General features: G+C 43.2%; 1 protein-coding gene across 7 annotated transcripts in view; it reads left to right on the top strand.

The window, feature by feature from the left end:
• The window catches only part of LOC124031418 (calcium-dependent secretion activator 1), a 219,398-nt gene that overhangs the window by 175,277 nt on the left and 19,903 nt on the right, over positions 1-24,218 (top strand). For 3 of the 7 annotated variants that reach the window (XM_046342634.1, XM_046342633.1, XM_046342637.1), the window contains 6 exons: positions 6,314-6,469; positions 6,853-7,000; positions 8,005-8,079; positions 8,183-8,266; positions 8,695-8,727; positions 10,003-10,110. In XM_046342634.1, coding sequence (XP_046198590.1) covers positions 6,314-6,469; positions 6,853-7,000; positions 8,005-8,079; positions 8,183-8,266; positions 8,695-8,727; positions 10,003-10,110 — 604 coding nt within the window. Of the gene's footprint in view, positions 1-4,316; positions 4,461-6,313; positions 6,470-6,852; positions 7,001-7,615; positions 7,631-8,004; positions 8,080-8,182; positions 8,267-8,694; positions 8,728-10,002; positions 10,111-24,218 lie in introns of all 7 variants that reach the window. The other 4 variants (XM_046342632.1, XM_046342631.1, XM_046342636.1 and 1 more) reach the window with 2 other exon arrangements.

Below are 24,218 nucleotides of genomic sequence, written 5' to 3'. Positions count from 1 at the left end.
GTATTTGGTGGGTGATTGTTCCTGTCTCTGTGTAGTGTTCACCAGATAGGCTGTATTAGGTTTCACATTCCGTTTGTTGTTTTTGTATTTATTTAGTTATTTCATGTATCGTCATTTTCTTCATTAAAGAACACGAGTAACAACCACGCTGCATTTCGGTCCGACTCTCTTTCGACAAACGAAGAACGCTGTTACAGAATGTGAAATGTCAGAATAATAGTAGAGAATGTAACGGCATTCTTCCTCCTCTTCTGAGGAGGAGTAGCGAGAAGGATCGGAGGACCAATGCGCAGCGTGGTAAGTGTCCATAACGTTTATTTTAAGACATAAACTGAACACAATATGAAATACAAAACAATAAACGTGAACATGAACGAAAACCGAAACAGTACCGTGTGGCAACAAACACTCACACGGAAAAAAACACCCACCACTCAAAAGTTAAATCCAGGCTACCTAACTATGATTCTCAATCAGAGACAACTAACGACACCTGCTTCTGATTGAGAACCATACTAGGCTGAACTAGACTGTAAGTCGCTTTGGATAAAAGCGTCTGCTAAATGGCATATATTATTATTATTATATTAAAAACACACATAGACTGCCCACCCCAACTCACGCCCTGACCATACTAAATAAAGACAAAACAAAGGAAATAAAGGTCAGAACGTGACCCCCTTTAAGATTTAGATGCACTATTGTAAAGTGACTGTTCCACTGGATGTCATAAGGTGAATGCACCAATTTGTAAGTCGCTCTGGATAAGAGCGTCTGCTAAATGACTTAAATGTAAATGTAAATGTAGAATAATTTATTTCAGCTTTTATTTCTTTCATCACATTGCAAGTGGGTCAGAAGTTTACATACACTCAATTAGTATTTGGTAACATTGCCTTTAAATTGTTTAACTTGGGTCAAATGTATCGGGTAGTCTTCCACAAGTTTCAAACAATATGTTGGGTGAATATTTGCCCATTCCTCCTGACAGAGTGTAACTGTGTCAGGTTTGTAGGCCTCCTTGCTCGCACACGCTATACGATTGAGGTCAGGGCTTTGTGATGGCCACTCCAATACCTTGACTTTGTTGTCCTTATGCCATTTTGCCACAGCTTTGGAAGTATGCTTGGGGTCATTGTCCATTTGGAAGACCCATTTGCGACCAAGCTTTACTTTCCTGACTGATGTCTTGAGATATTGCTTCAATATATCCACATAATTTTCAAATTCCTCATGATGCCATCTATTTTGTGAAGTGCACCAGTCCCTCCTGCAACAAAGCACCTGAACAACATGATACTGCCACCCCCGTACTTCACGGTTGGGATGGTGTTCTTCGGCTTGCAAGCCTCCCCCTTTTTCCTCCAAACATAACAATGGTCATTATGGCCAAACAGTTCTATTTTTCTTTCATCAGACCCCATGTGCAGTTGCAAAACGTAGTCTGGCATTTTTATGGTGGTTTTGGAGCAGTGGCTCCTTCCTTACTGAGGGGCCTTTCAGGTTATGTCGATATAGGACTTGTTTTACTGTGGACATAGATACTTTTGTACCTGTTTCCTCCTGCATCTTCACTTTGTCTTTTGCTGTTGTTCTGGGATTGATTTGCACTTTTCACACCAAAGTATGTTAATCTCTATGAGACAGAACGCGTTTTCCTCCTGAGAAATGGCGGCTGTGTGGTCCCATGGTGTTTATACTTGCATACTATTGTCTGTACAGATGAACGTGGTATCTTCAGGCGTTTGGAAATTGCTCCCAAGGATGAACCAGACTTGTGGAGGTCTACAGTATTTTTTCGGGAATCTTGGCTGATTTCTTTTGATTTTCCCATGATGTCAAGCGAAGAGGAACTGAGTTTGAAGGTAGGCCTCCACAGGTACACCTCCAATTGACTCAAATGATGTCAATGAACCTATCAGAAGCTTCTAAAGCCATGACATCATTTTCGGGAATCTTCCAAGCTATTAAAAGCCAGAAGAATGCTAGGCTGTCACCCGGAAGCGATGCCACCATGACTTACCTCTCATCTGCAGTCAAAACATAGAGAATGATAGAGGCTTCTAGTTGCCAAAAGGCCGTATTAGCATGGGCAGCGCCATATTAGCATGGACAGCGCCATTGAGGGCTTCCAGCATTTTATTGTAGTCAACTGGGTGGGACATCCAACTTCGTTGCCTGATCCCTCCTGATGACCTTGTTGGAGTCATGTCCAACCGGGTCATCAGGCGGGATCAGCCAATCATGAAGAAGAACATTGACTACTTCTAAATGGAGATAGCCTCCATGTCACTGCCTATGCTGTCACATACGCTAGAATGGCACATATACAAAGATGAGTTCTTTATATATCTCTATGGTCTCTTTAATTTGTCCTGTTTTAAAAGGTCTGTAATGTGCAAAAGTACAATGTAAACAGTGAAATAGCTAACATTGTTAACAAAATGTTGAATAAGTGGGAAACACTTGTCACACCCTGACCTTAGTATTCTTTGTTTTCTTTGTTATTTTGGTTAGGTCAGGGTGTGACATGGGTGATGTATGTGTTTATGTCTTGTCTAGGTGATTTGTAGGTTTATGGGGGTGTTTTCCTATCTAGATGTTTTTTGTACATCTATGGTTACCTAGATTGGTTTTCAATTAGAGGCAGCTGTCTATCGTTGTCTCTGATTGGGAACCATATTTAGGCAGCCATATTCTGTGGGTATTTTGTGGGTGATTGTTCCTGGTCCAGTGTTCCAGTGTTTAGTGTTCACGGTTTGTTGTTTTTGTTCGGTATTTAAGTATTCCCATTAAATATGGATTATCATCACGCTGCATCTTGGTCCTCTCTTTCACAATCGTTTACAACACTAGCTAGCTTTACCACCTTGTGTTATTACGTTTTACTCACTAAAATAGTTATTGCTAGCTATCAGTTTGAAATGGGGAATTGAATTTGAATTATTTGAATATGAATCTTTGTTAAATCTATTCAAGAAAGAATAACTGAAAAATGTCAATAGTAGGATTCTTTGGCAATTGTTTTCTGTGCTAGCTAGCTAAAGTTACATATGGAAAATGGAAATAAAATACCATTCTGTATTGTGTTCGTATTCTTTTTGATAAGTGAGGCATGTTTATAATTGCCTTATAAATGCTTTATGAATGAAAAAATAGAAATAACGGTACATTAACTGCATAAAATTCATACATAGACCTTTAATGTTGGTGTTATAGATCAGAGTGGCAAACTGAACAGGTAATTACCATAAAGTGCTTTGCTATAAATGCTTTATGGGAAAATTTTATTTGCCTTTCATGTGACTGCATAGCATTCATAACCTTCATGTGTGCATAATAGACTAGTATGACTAACTTAATTGTGATGTGGAGAAGGGCTGTTAATGAGTTGCGGAAGAGTCATAGTATCAACTACAACATTTTATCCGTAAAATTTACCTGGAGGATTCAACCTCGTGGGGATCTTTATGCACCATTGACCTCAGTGAGAAGAAGAAGAAGGTAAGTCGTGTGGGGAATGGGGCTGGTACAGGCTATATATCAGCATCATTTTCTAAATTTTGTTTGGCCTTTTGGCATATTCACTAAAACTGGCTTGGTAGAAGCATACTTTTGACTACAGCCATAATGATGACACTAAACTGTCATTGTAATGATGCATCTATTAAGAAACATAAATATGTACTCTTGCATAGCATGACATGAATGCACTATAGATATGCTATGAATATATTTCATTAGCCTTTAATAATGTTGTTGAGACCTGTTGTAAAGCGTTCATGAAATACTTAAATATGTGTACTAAATGTGTTGTGGATATGTAGTCAAAGTAAATCGTTACCAAATATATTCATTTGTACTAGCAAGATTATTTACTATCTATTGAATTCAAATGTTTCCTATTGCAGCTAAGACCATATGTCTGAAAATGTTGTCGGAAACATTTTTCCTCTGTTTGGTATTTCCTAGTGTTCATATGGTATCCCTTGTATTCACGTCAAAGCTATTTGCTGTCACCATATGTTGAGTTAACAATTGTTAACTAAATTTAGTCATTGTTCTCTTCAATGCTGATAAGACACTATTTACACATCATTTTTCAACATTAGATTTGTCTCTTCCATTCATTGCAACTATACCCTTACTTGTTTCAACTTAATAACGGCTATTTATCTTGTAAATGTGCTCTGCCTCACCAATTGTTTTTCTTTTTCTTGGCATTGCTTCACTTTCCCTTTTAAAACACATCCATATTACCACTGTTATATCACATCTTATTTATATTTGATTTGATGTCTGTTTCCTCTACACAGGAGCCTAACAAGTAATCTTCCTGATTTGAGTCTACCAAATGTCAAGCTCCAAATGCCCAAAGTACCAAATCTACCACCAGTTAGCCTTCTAACAATGCCTAGCTTTTCTACACCCAACTGGATGGCAGCTACATGTGACTCAGAGTGTGTATTGAGTCTCTGCTGGAGCCTGAAACATGAAAAATGCATGTGTGTTTTTGGCATGAACATGTCACATGTCCTCTGAAGTACTGGCTCAATTTCTGGAGATGTACAGGCAATATCCACCAATCCTAATTTTGATGGGGGCAGCTTCGGCCTTGTTGATTTGACTTAGTTAGCTAATGGCAGCTACTCAAAAATAGGCCACAATAAAACATTGACACATTTGACTCATACTGTAGTAGGGCCTGTAGTGCATTTGTAAAACCAACCATGCCTAACGTGCAGAAGTAGGAGAGCTTTGATCAGCCCTAGTGCTCCTGGTGCTTGTCTTTACTGAGCCTCTCAGATACGCCTACTTTAAAACAGATCATGTTCACTCATTCACACCATGATAATGATCCCACTTTTATATTGACGGAATATGAAATTAAGTCCCATTTCATTAGTGATTCTGCCAGTTGTAAAACTCCATGTCTACCTGTTGGCTCTTAGCAGCCCTCCCGGGGGACCAAGGAGAGACACAGCATGCAGATAATTGCAAAGCTATGTTTAGATATGTTGATCAAAAGCACTTCTTCTGCACCTTGAGGTACACCTGACACATTACCGAAGTGAAACGTTTTCAGCACCAGCTACTAAAAATGTGTGAAAGGAGAGAGAGAGATTAAATGAATACATTCGCTCCCAAAATGTAAAGGCACTGCTCCTGTCAAAGATAGGCCTGAACTAAAAGCAGGTTAGGTATCTTGTAAATAAGCCATAAAGACTAAGCCAATCTCACCCCACAAAATAAAACTCAACCACAGCCTTGACACAACCACATTGTTGATCATTAGGAATAAACAGGCTCAGCCTATTCTAAAATATGTACTAAACCACTGCCTGTGATCTGATGTTCTTTTTCCAGGATCCAAGTTGTCCCAGTGTTCTTATTGTTCTACCTGCAGCCATGTTCATGCCAAGGCCATAGCATGGGGAGTGGGGTTAGAGGAGGCAGTGTTTCAAAATGGACAACCATCAATGGCTTTTCATTTTCCTCCTACTGCATGTGTTTGAACTGAAGGGTGGAAAGACACAAATTACATTTTAAGCTGATTGGAAAACACCAAGAATGGGAAATGCTAAATTACACATCATTATTAAATGAGGCCCTACCCAAGCTAGTGTTTAAAAGTATTTCATTTGTGTCTTTCCATCACATGTATCTGATCTCCAGTCTGGCACAGTGTGCGAGGGAGGATAAGTCCCTGTTTACCCTGTGTTGGAGCTCTTACCTGTGGGCACTAGTTGTGAGGAGGCCCCTGCGTGTCTGGAGAGACCTGTGTGGCTGGAGAGATCTGCTCTCTCTTTCTACAGGGTTTGGGGGAAGGGGACAGGGAATGGGAGTGGGATACAGTCTCCATCACCGCATCAGAAAGCAACCCCACCCTTCCTTGTGTGTTTTCCCAGAGTGCACTAACTAACTGACCAACCTGCAGTGTGCATGGACCCCTACTCTTTCCCTGGTTTTGATAACTACTCAACTCTGAGGTTATTAATTGGTCAAAGGCATACTCATGTCTGTTTATTTTTACCATACACTGATTGGGACCTTGATGAGCACAATTCATAGAACCTCATTGGCCAGGAATAGATCAAAGATACAGCATCTTCCATTCAAATTATTTTAGAACCAATCGGTAAATGGTGAAAATAACCCAAACAAATGGAATCATGAGACCTAGATTTGCCCATCCTCTCTTATCCTTGATGTAGTCCTCTACCCCCCATGTGTTCTCCTGTTGGGTAACAGTGCTCTAACGTTTAACCTCTTAGCTGTGACCCCTGACCTGTGCCCCGTTCTTCCTGCCCAGTAATGGCTCGGGGACATCCGAGGATCTGTTCTGGAAGCTGGATGCGCTGCAGACCTTCATCAGAGACCTGCACTGGCCTGAGGAGGAGTTTGGCAAACACCTGGAGAGCAGGCTCAAACTCATGTCCAGCGACATGATTGAGTCCTGTGTCAAACGGTGAGAGAACGCTCCTGAATGGGACCCTTGCACTTGCTTACACAATTACACACATACACATACACATACACATACACATACACATACACATATACCACTAACCTTGTGGGGACACACAATTCAATCCCATTCAAAATGGGAATCCCATCCCTAACCCTTACCCAAACCTTAACCCTAACCCTTAACCTTAACCCAAAAACCTAACCTTAACCCTAAACCTAACCCTAGCTCCTAACCCTAACACTAGACCTAATTCTAACCCTAATTCTAACCTTAAACCTTCTAGAAATAGCATGTATAGATTAAAACATTACACACGCAGACATTGTAGGTCCGTGTATAGTGCTCCACAACCTCTCTCCTTTCTCTGTCCCTGTCTCCAGAACGAGGGTGGCCTTTGAGGCCAAGCTCCAGAAGAGCAGTCGGACCACAGACCTCCGCGTGCCTCAGTCCATCTGCACCATGTTCAACGTGATGGTGGATGCCAAGGCCCAGTCAGCCAAGCTGTGTGCCATGGAGCTGGGACAGGAGGTAGAGGATTCCTTCATCCCTATAGTCTTTAACCAGTCTTATATCAGACGTCAGATACCAGTCTTAGATCAGACATCAGATACCAGTCCACATGCATCTGCAGAGCCTCAGACCAACACAGTTTCCACCTATTATATTCTAGATGTAATATAACGTAAATCATTCTATTGATGTCTAATAGTGATTTCAATGATTTCTCTTTCACTCACTGATTTATATGCTATATCACTGAGCATGTTGCACTGGATATACAGATCAGTATCCCCCCTTGAGCAGCACCAATGCACTTTGGGAAAATCATTGTGTGCTCACCAGCTGTGTGTTAGATGTGTATTCTCTTAAAATTGCATGGATTCAGGAGCTCCAGGTCAATTAGAATCAGCATTTCCATGCTTCCATTTCTTTCGATTTGCTTATTATTATGTAATGCTATGCTTATACAATACATGTTGTAAAGTAGTACATTCTGTATCCTGTATGTATTTCTGTCAAGGTTTTCACTGACATTAGTTTCAATGGCACTTACTGTGATTCCCGTCTCCTGATTTAGCTTTTGCTGTAGTCGTTTGCTTTTTCACGATCATCTTTTCATTTCTTTTCTCTATCTTGTGAAAGTTTGTTAGAGATTGGGTAAGTGTGGCTAACAATTCAATTGAAATCTCACTCCCAGTTCCCAAATGTATAATTAGCCGTCAATGCAGTGTTCCCCAGTCTTCCAACACTTGAAATGTTTTGATTTCATTAGCATGTGTGTAGATGGTACTGAATATACATGGGGTAGATTTGACAGTTCTCATCGCTGCACAATCTAGAGACAGATACCAATTATCAGCGCAGAATTAATTAGTCTGAGGTCTTTTACATGGCTCACGTGAAGACAAAAGAATGCTGTCATACTACTGATTAGCATATTGGCCTACAGTGAGACCTGGTAGCAACAAACAGAAGGGAAGGGAGGGACGCTGGATTTGGACGTCGTGACTAACATGTCTCTCTCCTGACAGAGACAGTACCATTCCCAAATCGACGCTCTCATAGAGGAGACTGTGAAGGAGATGATCACCTTACTGGTAGCAAAGGTGCTGTTGCTGTCTTACTCACATCTGAAAGTGATGAAGTGATTAAATGAATGTTGTTTTTAATGTGTTGGACTTGCCAGTAACATAACTCCCTGTCTGTCAGTTTGTGGTCATTCTAGAGAGTGTCCTAGCCAAACTGTCCAGATACGACGAGGGCACTCTCTTCTCCTCCTTCCTCTCTTTCACAGTAAGAACGCACTCCTTCTCTCGTTCCCCTCTTTCTCACCGTACACTGCATACAGAACTGGACCCTGATCTTGAAATGACTTTAATCATCATAGGGTAGGATTAGTCTTGTTCAAATATTGTACCTTTAGCAAACATATGTTCAGAGAATGCACAGCTCTCTGCCTCAATTTGCTCATGATAACACTCCCAATGCATGAAAAGGTATTTTGAAAAAGTATTTTAGTAGTTTCCTGAACATTGTAATAGAAGTCTACATTTTTTTTGAGTGAACTGTGTTATTACATTTCCTGGCATGACTCACGTAAGCATATTGCAGTCACACACTGAAGCTACACTCACAGTATACCGTTTTTGCAATGAAGAGAATTGGCACAGTTGGAATCTCAAATCTTTCCTTCTCACCTAAACTCTCTGTCTCATTTCAAGGTGAAAGCTGCATCAAAGTATGTGGATGTACCTGTAAGTGGGAGAAGAGCGTTATTATCAGTACTTGTGTTTTTCTTGTCCCAGTCCAAGTGTGCGTGTGCACGTGTTTGTGTGTGTGTGTCATTCCATCTTCCCTGATATGGATCTGGACACAAACAGCCAGCTAGGCATGTCATTGTGAGTATCTCTGTTGTGTTGTGTAACAAAAACCCACAAAAGCTCAATACGTCACTTTTGAAATGTATGCCTTTTGTCGGTGGATCTGTGATTGGGCCTCTCATGTCCGCAGGGCCAGAGCCCTAGTTTCTGCATGGTAATTGTTTGCTTAAAGCACAAAATGAAATGACACTGGAGAAACATACTAATTTGCACCCTTTGGAACCACTCAGGGATGTGTTTAACTAAGTTCAGTTTACAAATTCATATGACCTCGTCCGCTGGCACAAAGGATGTGTTTCATATACCGGGGAAGAGGCGCGAGGGGGAAATACACACACACACACACACACACACACACACACACACACACACACACACACACACACACACACACACACACACACACACACACACACACACACACACACACACACACACACACACACACACACACACACACACACACACACACACACACACACACACACACACACACACACACACACACACACACAAATTGAGTGTCTTATTTGCAAACGCATTGTCCTGTTTGAATATTTGAGATGGCATGAGAAATGGCAGCCCTCCTAACAGTCTGTTCAGCAGCCTGGTCACGTGTTCCTGGTTCTTCTGTTCACTTTGCACGTGCCCAGACTGTGACAGATGATTCGGTGCCAAGTACATATCTCTAATAGGAAGTTCAGTGAAAAGACAGCCATAGCCCAGGGTCTATATGCACTGCAAATGAAACACCTCTCCAGAGATGTCAACTGTACATTTTAATACTTTATTTTTCTGAGTTGAAAATGACAATTTGATAACACTTTGGGTTGAATGTTTATTTTAATACCTGTCAGTTTTTCACATGCATGTCTTAGAGCTTGACATGACATAACAGTTGATAATAACTTATGTCACTTTGCTGGACTCCATCATGTTTATTATGAGGTAAACAGGTTTCGGTGCCTTGGTGAGGCAATGAATTCGTTTTTTGGGGGCTAATTACTCTCTCTCTCTCTCTCTTTCTCTCTCTCTCTCTCTCTCTCTCTCTCTCTCTCTCTCTCTCTCTCTCTCTCTCTCTCTCTCTCTCTCTCTCTCTCTCTCTCTCTCTCTCTCTCTCTCTCTCTCTCTCTCTCTCATGTTCTGCAGAAGCCTGGGATGGACATTGCAGACGGTTACGTGACCTTTGTGCGCCATTCTCAGGACATGCTGCGGGATAAGGTCAATGAGGAGGTGTATGTAGAAAGGTTATTTGCCGTAAGTAACCAATGCCGTCTCCTCCCTTACAGGGGGAGGCTCTCCAAGATGTGATAAAACAGTTGGTTCAGAGGGATAAGTCTCATTTTGAACAGCTCTCTTTTCTACCGCAGCTGTACAAGTAGCTCTTTCTCTCCTTCTCTCTGTTTCTACCCCTTGCTTTACTTCGAACTCTTCCCTCCATACTGAATACACTGTGCTCAAGCCTGTGTCTTTTCTACTGAAGTGTTCTGCATCTTCTGTTTATCTCTTGTTTGAGAAGTGCAAAATCTTGAGGAGGATTATCTTAAGCAGTGTTCTCTCTCTGCGAGTCAGCAAACAGGGGTTCGTCAATTAAAGTCCACACAATAGAATGCCCACCTATAAGATGACTTAATACCTTCTTTACAATTCCCCAGTCTAAATTCTGTCTTCAGCCGTTAGAATACCTTGTGTTCTTCCATTAATTGATCTGTAGCAACATTAATAATCAGATCAAAAGGTTAGGGTTAGTAGGTCGGCTTATGCTGACCAGTTTCCCCGTACACTGCTGACCCATTTCCCCACACACTGCTGACCCGTTCCCCACACACTGCTGACCCGTTCCCCACACACTGCTGACCCGTTCCCCACACACTGCTGACCCGTTCCCCACACACTGCTGACCCGTTCCCCACACACTGCTGACCCGTTCCCCACACACTGCTGACCCGTTCCCCACACACTGCTGACCCGTTCCCCACACACTAGTGACCCGTTCCCCACACACTGCTGACCCGTTCCCCACACACTGCTGACCCGTTCCCCACACACTGCTGACCCGTTCCCCACACACTGCTGACCCGTTCACCAACACACTGCTGACCCGTTCACCAACACACTGCTGACCCGTTCACCAACACACTGCTGACCCGTTCACCAACACACTGCTGACCCGTTCCCCACACACTGCTGACCCGTTCCCCACATACTGCTGACCCGTTCACCAAAATACTGCTGACCCGTTCCCCACACACTGCTGACCCGTTCCCTACACACTGCTGACCCGTTCCCCACACACTGCTGACCCGTTCCCCACACACTGCTGACCCATTCCCCACACACTGCTGACCCGTTCACCAACATACTGCTGACCCATTCCCCACACACTGCTGACCCATTCACCAACACACTGCTGACCCGTCCCCCACACATTGCTGACCCGTCCCCCACACACTGCTGACCCGTTCTCCACACATTGCTGACCCGTTCCCCACACATTGCTGACCCGTTCCCCACACATTGCTGACCCGTTCCCCACACACTGCTAACCCGTTCCCCACACATTGCTGACCCGTTCCCCACACACTGCTGACCCGTTCCCCACACACTGCTGACCCGTTCCCCACACACTGCTGACCCGTCCCCCCACACACTGCTGACCCGTTCCCCACACACTGCTGACCTGTCCCCCCACACACTGCTGACCCGTCCCCCCACACATTGCTGACCCGTTCCCCACACACTGCTGACCCGTTCTCCACACACTGCTGACCCGTCCCCCCACACACTGCTGACCCGTCCCCCACATTGGACTATATAAAAGACATTTGGAACTGTCCCATTTTGACAATAAGGGCTTCCTCCAACGAAATCTTCCTCTTAGGAACGACAAACAGAAAGGAGGGCCTCTGACCCAGGGCTTATTGTAATGAGGGCTTAGGAAGGATGGGGAGAAAGAAAGAAAGAACGGAAGAAAGGTAAAGAGAGAAATATAATGAGTTTGTATTTGAGAGTAAATAAAGTGGGGGGGGGGGGGTGAGAAAAGAGAACACTGTCTTAAGGAATAGCCCTAAATAATCCTCTGATGCATGTTGACCAATTTGTCCACTACTCTTTTTGGGGTGAGAGCCTCAGATTGCACCTGTGCGCGTGTGAGGGTGGGTGTTAAATGTGTGTGTGTGGCTTCCCCTAAGGCCTGCTGGCATGACCTGCCTTCTATCTTATCAGTCTTCTCTGAGTGAAAGTGTCTCTTCTCCATGTTTGTTTCTCTTGCTGCTTTGACCTGCTGTTTGGCTTGGTATCGTCTTCTCTCAGAAGAGCATTTCTTTTCTGATTATAGCAGAGGCCTCTCTCTCTCTACATATATGTCACTCTCTATCTGTTCTCCCTCTGGCAGTACGGTGGCGTATGAAGGTGTCTTGCTGCGCTGTAGGACTCCTCTATGTTGTCCTTTTCTTGTCGCTCTGCTCAATATGACCAAGGCGTGATGCTGCTGTTTCTATGCGTTCATGCTCAGGGATCAAAAAGCATAAAAACGCCCTTGGTTCACTTGGTTTTCTGTGCATTTTCCCTTTCCTTCCATCTCTTTCTTTTTCTCACTTGAACCACAATGCCTTTCAACATTTCTTTCAGCTTTACTTTGCAAATACTTTCCCACCTAGCTATATATTTTGAAATGGAACTTATCTCTCATGTCAGATTGTTTTAACACATTATGTCCAGTGGCATGATTCAGAGTCAAATAATCTTTCTGTGTACATCTACTAGCAAGGCCCATCTCCCTCGAGAGTCACCCCATACATACATGCATACACTCAGCATCCCTCCCTTAACAACCTCATTGGCATTCGTACAACACTTTTTTTTTAAAGCTTACAGCACCTGGTATTCCCAGGCGGTCTCCCGTCCAAGTACTACCAGGCCTGACCCTGCTTAGCTACCAAGATCAGACATGTTCAGGGTGGTTTGGTCACAAGACATTCTTTTGCCCATTTTATCCCCGAATTATGACCTTGGCTCATCACTGAAACTCCCAAATGGGCTCGAGAGAGGCAAAGTTCGAGTAATGCATCCTCCGAAACATGACCCGTCTGGCCGTGCTACTTCTTATTACACTGCTCACTTAACCCGGAAGTCAGCCACACCAATGTGTCAGAGGAAACACAGTTCGACTGACGACCAAGTCAGCTTGCATGCGACCGGCCCTGCCACAAGGAGTCACTAGAGTGTGGTGAGCCATGGAAAGCCCCCTGGCTAAACACTCCCCTATCCCGGAAGTTGCCGGGCCCATTGTACACCGTCATATGGGGCTGCCGATCACAGCCGGCTGTGACACAGCCTGGGATCGAACCCCAGTCTGTAGGGACGCCTCAGCACTGCGATGTAGTAATTTTAACCGCTGCGCCACTCAGGGACACATTTTGACAGCACAAGAGTGCAGGGATGTTGCCAAAACAGACACTATTGTTTGAATTACTCTACATAGCTCTTAAAATACTTTAATACTTTGAGTATTAGTTTTTGCAACATCTCCACATTGTTAAGCTGTCAAAATTGTGCCCAAATGTTGATGCTCCCCCAAACGACATAGTCTAGGAACATATAACTTCAGCCTTACTGCTTCTTAGACATAAATGTCTGCCTTCACCGACACCCCCGATAACACTTTATAGAAAGGACTAAAGAACATGAGGATCATACCACTTTTAAACAGAGAGGGGGAGGGGGCATCTGTTCTGTAAAAATAAAGATGGGGATTGTTTGTTTTGTTCTTTTATTTCCAGGGATAATAATTTATTCTATAACTAATTATAAAGTAGCACGTGCTGTTGTCTTTAAACAAAATATGCATCCTGTCAGACATAACCAAAGGCCCAATACAGCCGTTTTAATATCAATATAAAATTATTTCTGGGTAACAATTAAGAATTTTACTCTAATAGATTTATGTTAAAATGGGCAAAGAAATTAGCAAAAAAACAAATTCAAGAATGCAAGAATTTTGCCTGGACTGTCTGGGAGGGGAAAACTGAAAAATAGCTGTTATTGGCAGAGAGGTTTGGAACTATATTTGTTGTTGGTCTATTAACCAATTTACACCATGGAAAGCGTAAACTTCCTCCCGTGCAAACCTGCTGATTAGAAGGTCCTATGTAGATTGCATATTCAACCAGCAACTATCAGCAAATAACACTAATCAAATAGTTTTATCAGCTGTACAATATGATGCAAAACACAGGAAAACTGAATTTTGACTAAACTGGACCTTTAAGATTTCATGTGTTTTTTGGGGGGGATAAATTATAACATAATTATTAGGTATTCATGAAGTTATTACCATTTCAACCATGTTATTTCTAAGACAAAAAAAACAGGTGAACAGCCAATATTAAAGTTAAGTGTAATTCAAATATATTTATTTCTTTTCAAGAAATAAAACAAAAATGCTACCCATCCACGATATCCACTTAAACATAATATGAAATTGATTTGCATTTCAGGTGTTTTGATGTCATCCCATAATAGATTATCAGAAGGCAAGATTTAAATCCTGTACTATTTTATCATAATATAAAACAAATTAAGAGATTGAGATGCTGACCTTGAAAATAACATTATTATTCTCTGTACTGCTGATCATGAGGCGATTACTTTTCAAATCACACAATGCCTCTATAAATTAATATCTCTCATGTACATTTTACACATCTAGACAAAAACCAAAGATCAAAATTCTCTCTTCTGTCTTTTGATCTCCCTTTGACCTGCAATGATTTACGTCCCACGTTGAGTTGGTACATTTGGTGCCCGTTTAGAATAGATGATTTAGAAGGAGCCAAAAGACCAATCAGATGCGTGTAGGGAATGTCTTAGCCCTATAAAGGTTAAGGTCAGATTTAGTGGTATGGGTGTGGCCTGAACCCTTCCTAAGACTCCATTCTAATACCCACCCTCAGCCTTAGACCTGAGCAACTGCTCTGAGGAGTAACGACATAAGACGTTCCTCTAAGGAAAATGTCTGTTTTCAATTGTTTCTCCTACCCTAATCCCTTGGGTCCTGATGACATTTGGTCAAGGGTTTAAATGTAATTGTGCATGCGTGTGTTTTGGAGCCAGTTGATCTGGAAGCATACCTTATGTCCCCTCAGGGTTAATTAGGGTGGAGACATGGATTTCATCAAGACGTCAGTAGATGTCATATCAGACACAATAAGGATATGGTTCACTTCATTTAAATACATGTCAGAAGCACTGACTTTAGCCTGGGATGCCGTTTGACATCAGACTGACCATATGGGCATAAGTTAATATGTTCGGAAAACAACAACACCCAAGAAATGAATTATGATTGGAGACATATTAGAAAGTGAATAAGGCCTATGTTGTGACAGATTGGATGGCAGGGGGGAGCTGGTAAACCTTAACATCAGTAACAACAGCTCTATAGCTCTGTGCCAATGTCAAGAGGGTAAAACAACAACAACCAAGAAATGAATTGTTATTGCAATCAGTGAGAAGAAAAATACTATTTGATTCAGGCCATTGTTACATGCCACGATCCTCACCATGAATCCAATCATTCAATGATCTCTTTAATAATACATTTTTGTTTGTGGAAATTGAGGCTCGGACAGGTGTACTGGATGTGTGTGTTTGTGCGTCTGTGTATGTGTGTGTGTATGTCTGTATGTGTGTTTTTGTGTTTGGGGAGAGTGATGCGGGTATTATTCAACAGTAGTGATTAATCTTACAGGACTGTTCTCAAAGTACAGATGGCTTTTGTGATGCGCTATTGGTTTTACAGAGGAGCAATTTTTCTTTTTCCAAGCTGCCTAAGCGGCACCAAATTGTATACAGTGCTAAAGAGATGAAACTCGCAGTCAGATGGCTACGTTTGTTAAGTTCAGGGGCAGGGAAAGGGTGGGAGCTGGATGGAATGAGCGAGTGTGTGGGGGAGAAGAACAAATCATTTGTTTTCTTCACCCCATATCCCCTCCTCCTCTCTGGTAGTTCTTGAAAGAACAGCTGAAGAGAAGAGGATTAAAACAGCTGTGCTTAACGCTCATCGACTTAATGCGGCTGGCCCAGAGATCAGTGATTAAAACAGCCATCTCTTTAGTCAAGGCCAAATCCAGCGCTGCACTGATATGCTAGCTGCCTGGTGTGGGCCTCCAGCCTCCAGTGCATTTTGGGAGATTTTGGGAGGCATGGTGCCCGGCCGGCACTGGGTTCAGTTGTTCCCTGGCCAACCACAGATACACGGATTACACGGGTCAATTATAGACTTAATCTGCCTCCTGGGGATTAGGGCCCAGCTCATTGATTGATTTGAAGTATTTCCGTTGACCTTGGTAGTTATCAGATCTGCTAGATTGCACTTTATGACGAAGTTAAAACGCTTTAATCGCCACGCAGGGAACTGGTTCACGACTGCCAAGGGCAATGGAGGAGAGAGCAGGAGGGGTTTGGTTCGATTGAGATTGCGCTGCTGCTGTTACTGTTGATGTTGCTGCTGGCTTGTGCTTGTGGCGATTATGAGGAGGAGGATAACTGACAGACCTGCTGCAATACCACTTCACTGTCCTAGACACTTTACCACTTTTTCAGGATCCTGTCGCCAAGCGCAGAGCCAAGTGAACAGTTTAATCAATTTGAGCTTCTTGTGCAGCACGCAAAATTAACTGCCAGGGCGGGTCAGGCAGACGGAGAGGAGAGCCAGCGTGGGTCAGGCAGACGGAGAGGAGAGCCAGGGTGGATCAGGCAGACATAGAGGAGAGCCAGGGTGGGTCAGGCAGACGGAGAGGAGAGCCAGGGTGGGTCAGGCAGACGGAGAGGAGAGCCAGGGTGGGCCAGGCAGACGGAGAGGAGAGCCATGGTGGGTCAGGCAGACGGAGAGGAGAGCCAGGGTGGGTCAGGCAGACGGAGAGGAGAGCCAGGGTGGGTCAGGCAGACGGAGAGGAGAGCCAGGGTGGGTCAGGCAGACGGAGAGGAGAGCCAGGGTGGGTCAGTAAGACGGAGAGGAGAGCCAGGGTGGGTCAGGCAGACGGAGAGGAGAGCCAGGGTGGGTCAGGCAGACGGAGATGAGAGCCAGGGTGGGTCAGGCAGACGGAGAGGAGAGCCAGGGTGGGTCAGTCAGACGGAGAGGAGAGCCAGGGTGGGTCAGGCAGACGGAGAGGAGAGCCAGGGTGGGTCAGGCAGACGGAGAGGAGAGCCAGATAAACAAGCTAAAGGACAGAAACGAGAGAATGAAGGAAAGAAGGCTCTAGTTAGACCAAGAGTGATGACCCTGCTTTGTTTCTTTGTTGAGGAGATTACAGTCAACATACCAGGGTAGTTACAAAGAGCACAGGAGTTAAATCATCAACATGTATTGATCAAATCTTTACTAATGCTGCAGATATTTGCTTTAAAGTGGTAGGATGTAGGATAGGATGTAGTGTTCACAATATATTAGCCATATCTAGGAAAACCAAAGTTCCAAAGGCTGGGCCTAATATAGTGTATTTGCTGGTCTGTGGTGTGTAATGAGGAGCAACCAGACACTGCACTTGACACATTTATGAAACTACTTATTCCAGTTACTAATAAGCACCCATTAAGAAAATGACTGTAAAAACTGTTAAATCCCCTTGGATTGATGAGGAATTGAAAAATGGTATGGTTGAGAGGGATGAGGCAAAAGGTATGGCAATCAAGTCTGGCAGGCCAGCTGATTGGCAAACGTACTGCAAATTAAGAAATCATGTGCCTAAACTAAATAAAAAATAAACTACACTATGAAACAATGATAAATTATATAAAGAATGACAGTAAAAAGCTTTGAGGCACCTCAAATGAAATTTTGGGTGAAAAGGCCAACTCTGCTCCTTCATTCAATGAATCAGATGGCTCATTCATCACAAAGCCCACTGATATTGCAAACTACTTTCATTGGCAAGATAAGCAAACTTAGTGATGACATGCCAACAACAAATGCTGACACTACACATTCAAGTATATCAGACCAAATTATGAAAAACAAGAATTGTACTTTTGAATTCCGTATAGTCCGTGTGGAAGAGGTGAAAATATTATTGTTGTCTATCAACAATGACAAGCCACCGGGGTCTGACAACCTGGATGTAAAATTACTGAGGAGAATAGCAGATAATATTGCTACTCCTATTTGCCACATCTTCAATTTAAGCCTACTAGAGAGCGTGTGCCCTCAAGCCTGGAGGGAAGCTAAAGTCATTCCGCTACCCAAGAATAGTAAAGCCCCCTTTACTGGCTCAAATAGCCAACCAATCAGCCTGTTACCAACCCTTAGTAAACATCTGGGAATAAAATGTGTTTCACCAGATACAAGGCAGTAAACAAATTGACAGCATAATTTCAGCATGCTTATAGGGAAGGACACTCAACAAGCACAGCACTTACACAAATGACTGATGATTGGTTGAGAGAAATTGGTTGATAAAATGATGGTGAGGGCTGTCTTGTTAGACTTCAGTGCAGCTTTTGACATTATTGATCATAGTCTGCTGCTGGAAAAACGTATGTGTTATGGCTTTACACCACCTGATATAGTGTGGATAAAGAGTTACTTGTCTAACAGAACACAGAGGTGTGTTCTTTAATGGATTCCTGTCAAATATAATCAGGAATTCCCCAGTGTAGCTGTTTAGGCCCCTTGCTTTTTTACATTTTTACTAACGACATGCCACTGACTTTGAGTAAAGTCAGAGTGTCTATGTATTGTAGATGACTCAACACTATACACGTCAGCTGCTACATCGACTGAAGTGACTGCAACACTCAACAAAAAGCTACAGTTAGTTTCAGAGTGGGTGGCAAGGAGTAAGTTAGCCCTAAATACTTCTAAAACTAAAAGCATTGTATTTGGAACAAAACACTCACTAAACCCTAAACCTCAACTAATACTTGTAATAAATCATGTGGAAATTGAGCAAGTTGCGATGACTAAACTGCTTGGAGTACCCCTAGATTGTAAACTGTCATGGTCAAAACATATTAATGCAGTAGTAGCTAAGATGGAGAGAAGTCTGTCTATTTTAAAGCAATGCTCTGCATTCTTATCCACACTATCAACAAGGCAAGTCCTACAGGCCCTACTTTTGTCGCACCTTGACTACAAGGTCGTGTGGTCAGGTGCCACAAAAAAGGACTTGCGAAATTGGCTCAGAACAGGGCAGCACGGCTGGCCCTCGGACGTACACAGAGAGCTAATATTAATAATATGCATGTCAATCTCTCCTGGCTGAAAGTGGAGGAGAGACGGACTTCATCACTACTTGTATTTATGAGAGGTATTGACATGTTGAATGCACCTAGCTGTCTGTCTAAACTATTGGCACACAGCTCGGACACCCATGCATACCCCACAAGACATGCCATGCCACAAGAGGTCTCTTCACAGTCCCCAAATCCAGAACAGACTATAGGAGGCACACAGTACTACATAGAGCCATGACTGTATGGAACTCTATTCCACATCAAATAACTGAGGCACACAGTACTACATAGAGCCATGACTGTATGGAACTCTATTCCACATCAAGTAACTGAGGCACACAGTACTACATAGAGCCATGACTGTATGGAACTCTATTCCACATCAAGTAACTGAGGCACACAGTACTACATAGAGGCATGACTGTATGGAACTCTATTCCACATCAAGTAACTGAGGCACACAGTACTACATAGAGCCATGACTGTATGGAACTCTATTCCACATCAAGTAACTGAGGCACACAGTACTACATAGAGCCATGACTGTATGGAACTCTATTCCACATCAAGTAACTGAGGCAAGCAGTACAATTAGATTTTTAAAAACAGATTCAAAAAACATCTTATGGAACAGCGGGGACTGTGAATCAACACAAATATTGGCACACACACACACACACAATAACATATGCACTATACATACACATGGATTTAGTACTGTAGATATGTGGTAGTGGTGGAGTAGGTCCCTGAAGGCACACAGTGTGTAGTGAAATCTGTGAATATATTGTAATGTTTTTAAAATTGTATAAACTGCCTTTAGTTTTGCTGCAGAATAAATACAAATACAAACTTTCAATGTTAGCTATACATTGTATTTTAGTTTTTGTAATCTATATATTTGTTTAACTTTTTTATAATGCAATGAATGTATAGTATAATTTCTTGGGACAGACATGCGTGTGTTTCTACTTACGGTGTGAAAAGAAAGCACATGTTTTGGTTGTTGTTTCTGTTGTTTACCAGTCAGGGTTTTATTTTGGGGATTTCGTTTTTCACTTTTACTATGAAAAAAATACATAATGTAGAATGAAATACTGTATTTGCCCTATTGAATAATATACAATATTCATGAGGGGGGGTTTGTGTTGTTGATCTTCCTTTATCAATTGGATTAACTTCATATCAAATTACATTTGCAAAAAGAGAAGCAAACATGTTTACTATTTAAACAAAAGCGTCATTGACTCTGGGAAAATCTACGTAGTCATAAATATGGTTGAATAAATGTTTTTAGGAGGATGAGGACGTGTTAACACAATGCATGCCAGTCTTAGATATATTGTGTATGAATCCAATAGCACGAGTAAGATGCATTTGTCCCATGTAAAGCCATGATACATCTCATTATGAACGCAATGCTTATTGTTTTTCATGCCAGTTAATAATCTCTTTATGTCAATATAAACCAATGGTGAAAAGAGGCTTTGGAATGGATAATGAAGAATCTGGATGATAGAAGGCCAGACTAAAATAAGACTAAGGATAACAAACAGGTAGTATTTAGACTCAATGCAACTGTTGAAAACATGTCAAAAGGTTTTGCTTCCTTTTAATGACGTCTGTAAGCAGCTTAGACTCTTTATAATTACTGAGGGAGCATTTTGTTTCCCCCATCCATCCATCCATCCATCTACCCTCACTGTGATCTTGGACTCTGGCATAAATCCCTCCTGACCCACCCCAGAGGGCCAGAGGTCTATGTCAGTGGTCAACACCAAATGAGGAAAGGAATGGATGAATAACATAAGATGAGGGAAATGGAAGTTAAATGGAGCTGTCTTTTATGTTGAGTGGGACAAGTCCTCCTGTTGGGGGAAGGGGGGTGACAGGATTGGTTGATCACACATACACACACCATTTTCTCTGTTTCGCTCTCCTCTCCTCTCTCTCTCTGTTTTCTCTCTCTGTCTCTCGCTCTCTATCGAAAGGGAGGTATGGTGGCATTTGTTTGATTAACTTGTCTGACAAAAGTGACAGCTGCTTGCCGGTGCATGTGGATGAGAGGCTCAGCGCGGGTCCCTCTTTGTACATCTGTCAGCGGAGAGGCAGGGGGAAAGGGTGAAAAGAAACAAATTGGTCCCAAAAGGCAGGCCATTCACCTTCTGCACCCCCTCTCTTCCCCCCTCCCCTCCTTCCCATTCAGGTGCTCGGCGGGATCCTCAAGTGCTTGCTGGCTTATTCCATTTCGTTCCCCCTATAGTCTGAAGTCCACAAGTGTTTTACACATCATTCTGAGCCCCTGAATCCACCTCTAAGCAGCCTTTTGAAAGCAGTATGGCTCACTTTGCTCAGGCCTTTGCTCGGTTTTATTCACTGAGCTTTTCTGTCCTTTATTGTGTGTTTACTCAATGGAGCGGTGTAGTCCACAATTCCAACCATTTAGTCCCTCAGAACATGCGCTTTCTCTCTTTTTTTAACCATGTTTTTGTAAAGTACTCTTATTTGGACACTTTAATCGGTTCAACTGACACTAACTAGTGTAATGTGACTGGTGTTTTTGTAAAGTACTCTTATTTGGACACTGTAATCGGTTCAACTGACACTAACTAGTGTAATGTGACTGGTGTTTTTGTAAAGTACTCTTATTTGGACACTGTAATCGGTTCAACTGACACTAACTAGTGTAATGTGACTGGTGTTTTTGTAAAGTACTCTTATTTTGACACTGTAATCGGTTCAACTGACACTAACTAGTGTAATGTGACTAGTGTTTTTGTAAAGTACTCTTATTTGGACACTGTAATCGGTTCAACTGACACTAACTAGTGTAATGTGACTGGTGTTTTTGTAAAGTACTCTTATTTTGACACTGTAATCGGTTCAACTGACACTAACTAGTGTAATGTGACTGGTGTTTTTGTAAGAGACTCGGATTGCAACGGAAAATGTTCTCGCTTGCTTTCCTTTGACATAAACATTTATGTCAGTCTTGTGTTACATATGCACAGAACATTTATTGTTAGCCTTACTTATTTCACATTTCTTTAAAAGGAAAGGCTGACTATCTTAGCGATTTAGTAGTGGTTGGGCACACACAGAGGATTTTTGTTCCACTTAAGGTTGCGCTGAAGCGTGTGAATCGTTGGCCGGCCTCTCCTTTGTAGATGCGGCACAATCAGAACAGTTTGAAGCCCATAAACTTGCTGAGCTTGAAACTTTATTTCAATTTTGCCTTTCAGAGTGCTGCGCTCTATGTTTAGAGAAGTAGAAAGGAGAGCGGTGTGAGCGGAGCGCAGGGTGCTGGCAGGATCTGAGGGCCACAGCAGCAGTGGTGCTCTGCCAGCGTGGAGGGACACGGCATAGGGCCGTCAGCTTCCTGTGAAAGAACGGACTACCTATGGGATCAGCTCTTTTGGGGGGTGGGGGAGACCTGGGGGTCACCGGTGTGAGTTACTATGGTAATTGAGTTCTGTCATCAATGGGCCTCCTCTCAGGAGCTATAAAGCAGACAATAACAGGCAAGCAGCAGTGGTGAAAAGCAAGCAGGTAGGATTACTCTGCCCCTTTGTTGTAAGTGCATAATGTCTTGTAGTCAGATTTAAAGACTTCGCAACCCCTGGGTCCTCCCCTCAGCCACCCACTGGGGGGCCTAATTTAGATGCCCTAGCTGCCAGCTCTCTCTGGGCCAGGAGACCAGTGTGGACAGCTCTTTTTAACCAATAACAAAGCCCTGTAGACACCCTGGCCAGGAGTGCTGGAGAAAGGTTGTGCCTTTGATCGGCCCTACCACTCTTTAATGGATTTTTGAGGATTGTTTTGTTTTTATTTTAAGGAGCTTGTAGAGCAGAGGCTGTGTGTGTTCTTGAGTGAATGCACAAGTGTGCGCGCGCGTGTGTGTGTGTGTGTGTGCGTGTGCGCATGCGTGTGTGTGTGTGTGTGTGAGAGAGAGAGAGAGAGAGAGAGAGTGTGTTAAAAAGGAAAAGTATTGGTGCGTAATGTCTCTGTGATACACAGTGGCCTCCCCTCCTTTAAATGTAAGCCTGTCACTTTGCATTAGCATCGTTGCGGCAACAATCATCATTCCATGCCTCCCGCTAATTGCAGACACAGCTGGGTCTCAGCAGGACACCTACTACACACCCCAGCCTTGCACCAACCAGGGCCAATCTGTGGAGCACTAACACACACACACACACACACACACCACACCTACTACAAGATCCAAGCTCAATCAGGCCAGATCCAATCTGGTCTGTAGCACTGACACATACACAATCACATGCACACACACAGACCTTTGCACACAAAGGCACACACACATCACCACCAGCAAGGGCGGAAAGAGGCAGAGTCACAGGTTGCTTGTAATCCCCCTATACCCCCCATGGAAGGGCCCCCGCCTCTGCTCCAGCATTCCTGCTTTTTGTGTTTTTTGGGGTCCAGGACAAAGGCCTAAGTCGACCCCTTACCAGTCCTCTGTTCTCGTCTCGCAAAGGCGTAGTGGGACTGGTGTATGTGTTTATGTGTGTATGCATTGGGATATGAGGGGAGGGGTATGCAGATTTGCACTGAATTCTGTTGGTTGCCCCCCTGCCAGGCGTTATGGCTTCCTGTAACATGTCATATATGAGTGTGAACACCAGGTTCAAGGCGGGGTGTTGTGTGTGGTGGTGTTTGGTGGTGGAGGGGCGTGGGGGGGTTGGTGTTGCAGGGGGCAGGAGGTTGCACTGCCTCCCAGCTCTTTACCCCTCTTCGGGACCTGCAGATGTTTGTATGCGTGTGATGAAGCAGTGGAACCCCCATCCGTAGGCGCACACATATACACACACACACACACACACACACGCGCAAAGACACACAACCATCCAAAACCACCTTCATTATCCAATCCCTAATATCAGATGGAACTTGATAGAATGTCACAGTGTCACAGATTTGATCCCTGTTGGTTTATGACATTATATATTCAGAGCCATATTACACGTATTTTGGCTGTCAGCTATTGCTAGCCTCCTGCTGATCCCAATCGAGCCTAAAAAGAGTGAGTGCCTGGGTGTGTTCATCTGTTCTGAGAGATTTGTTAGGGTTTGTTAGTCTATTCAGAGTGGAACAAAGCAAGAGTGCCATCA

The sequence above is a fragment of the Oncorhynchus gorbuscha genome, linkage group LG03 (assembly GCF_021184085.1).
Source record: "Oncorhynchus gorbuscha isolate QuinsamMale2020 ecotype Even-year linkage group LG03, OgorEven_v1.0, whole genome shotgun sequence".
In the NCBI taxonomy this organism is placed as follows: Eukaryota; Metazoa; Chordata; class Actinopteri; order Salmoniformes; family Salmonidae; genus Oncorhynchus; species Oncorhynchus gorbuscha.
This window is presented reverse-complemented; position numbering and strand designations above follow the sequence as displayed.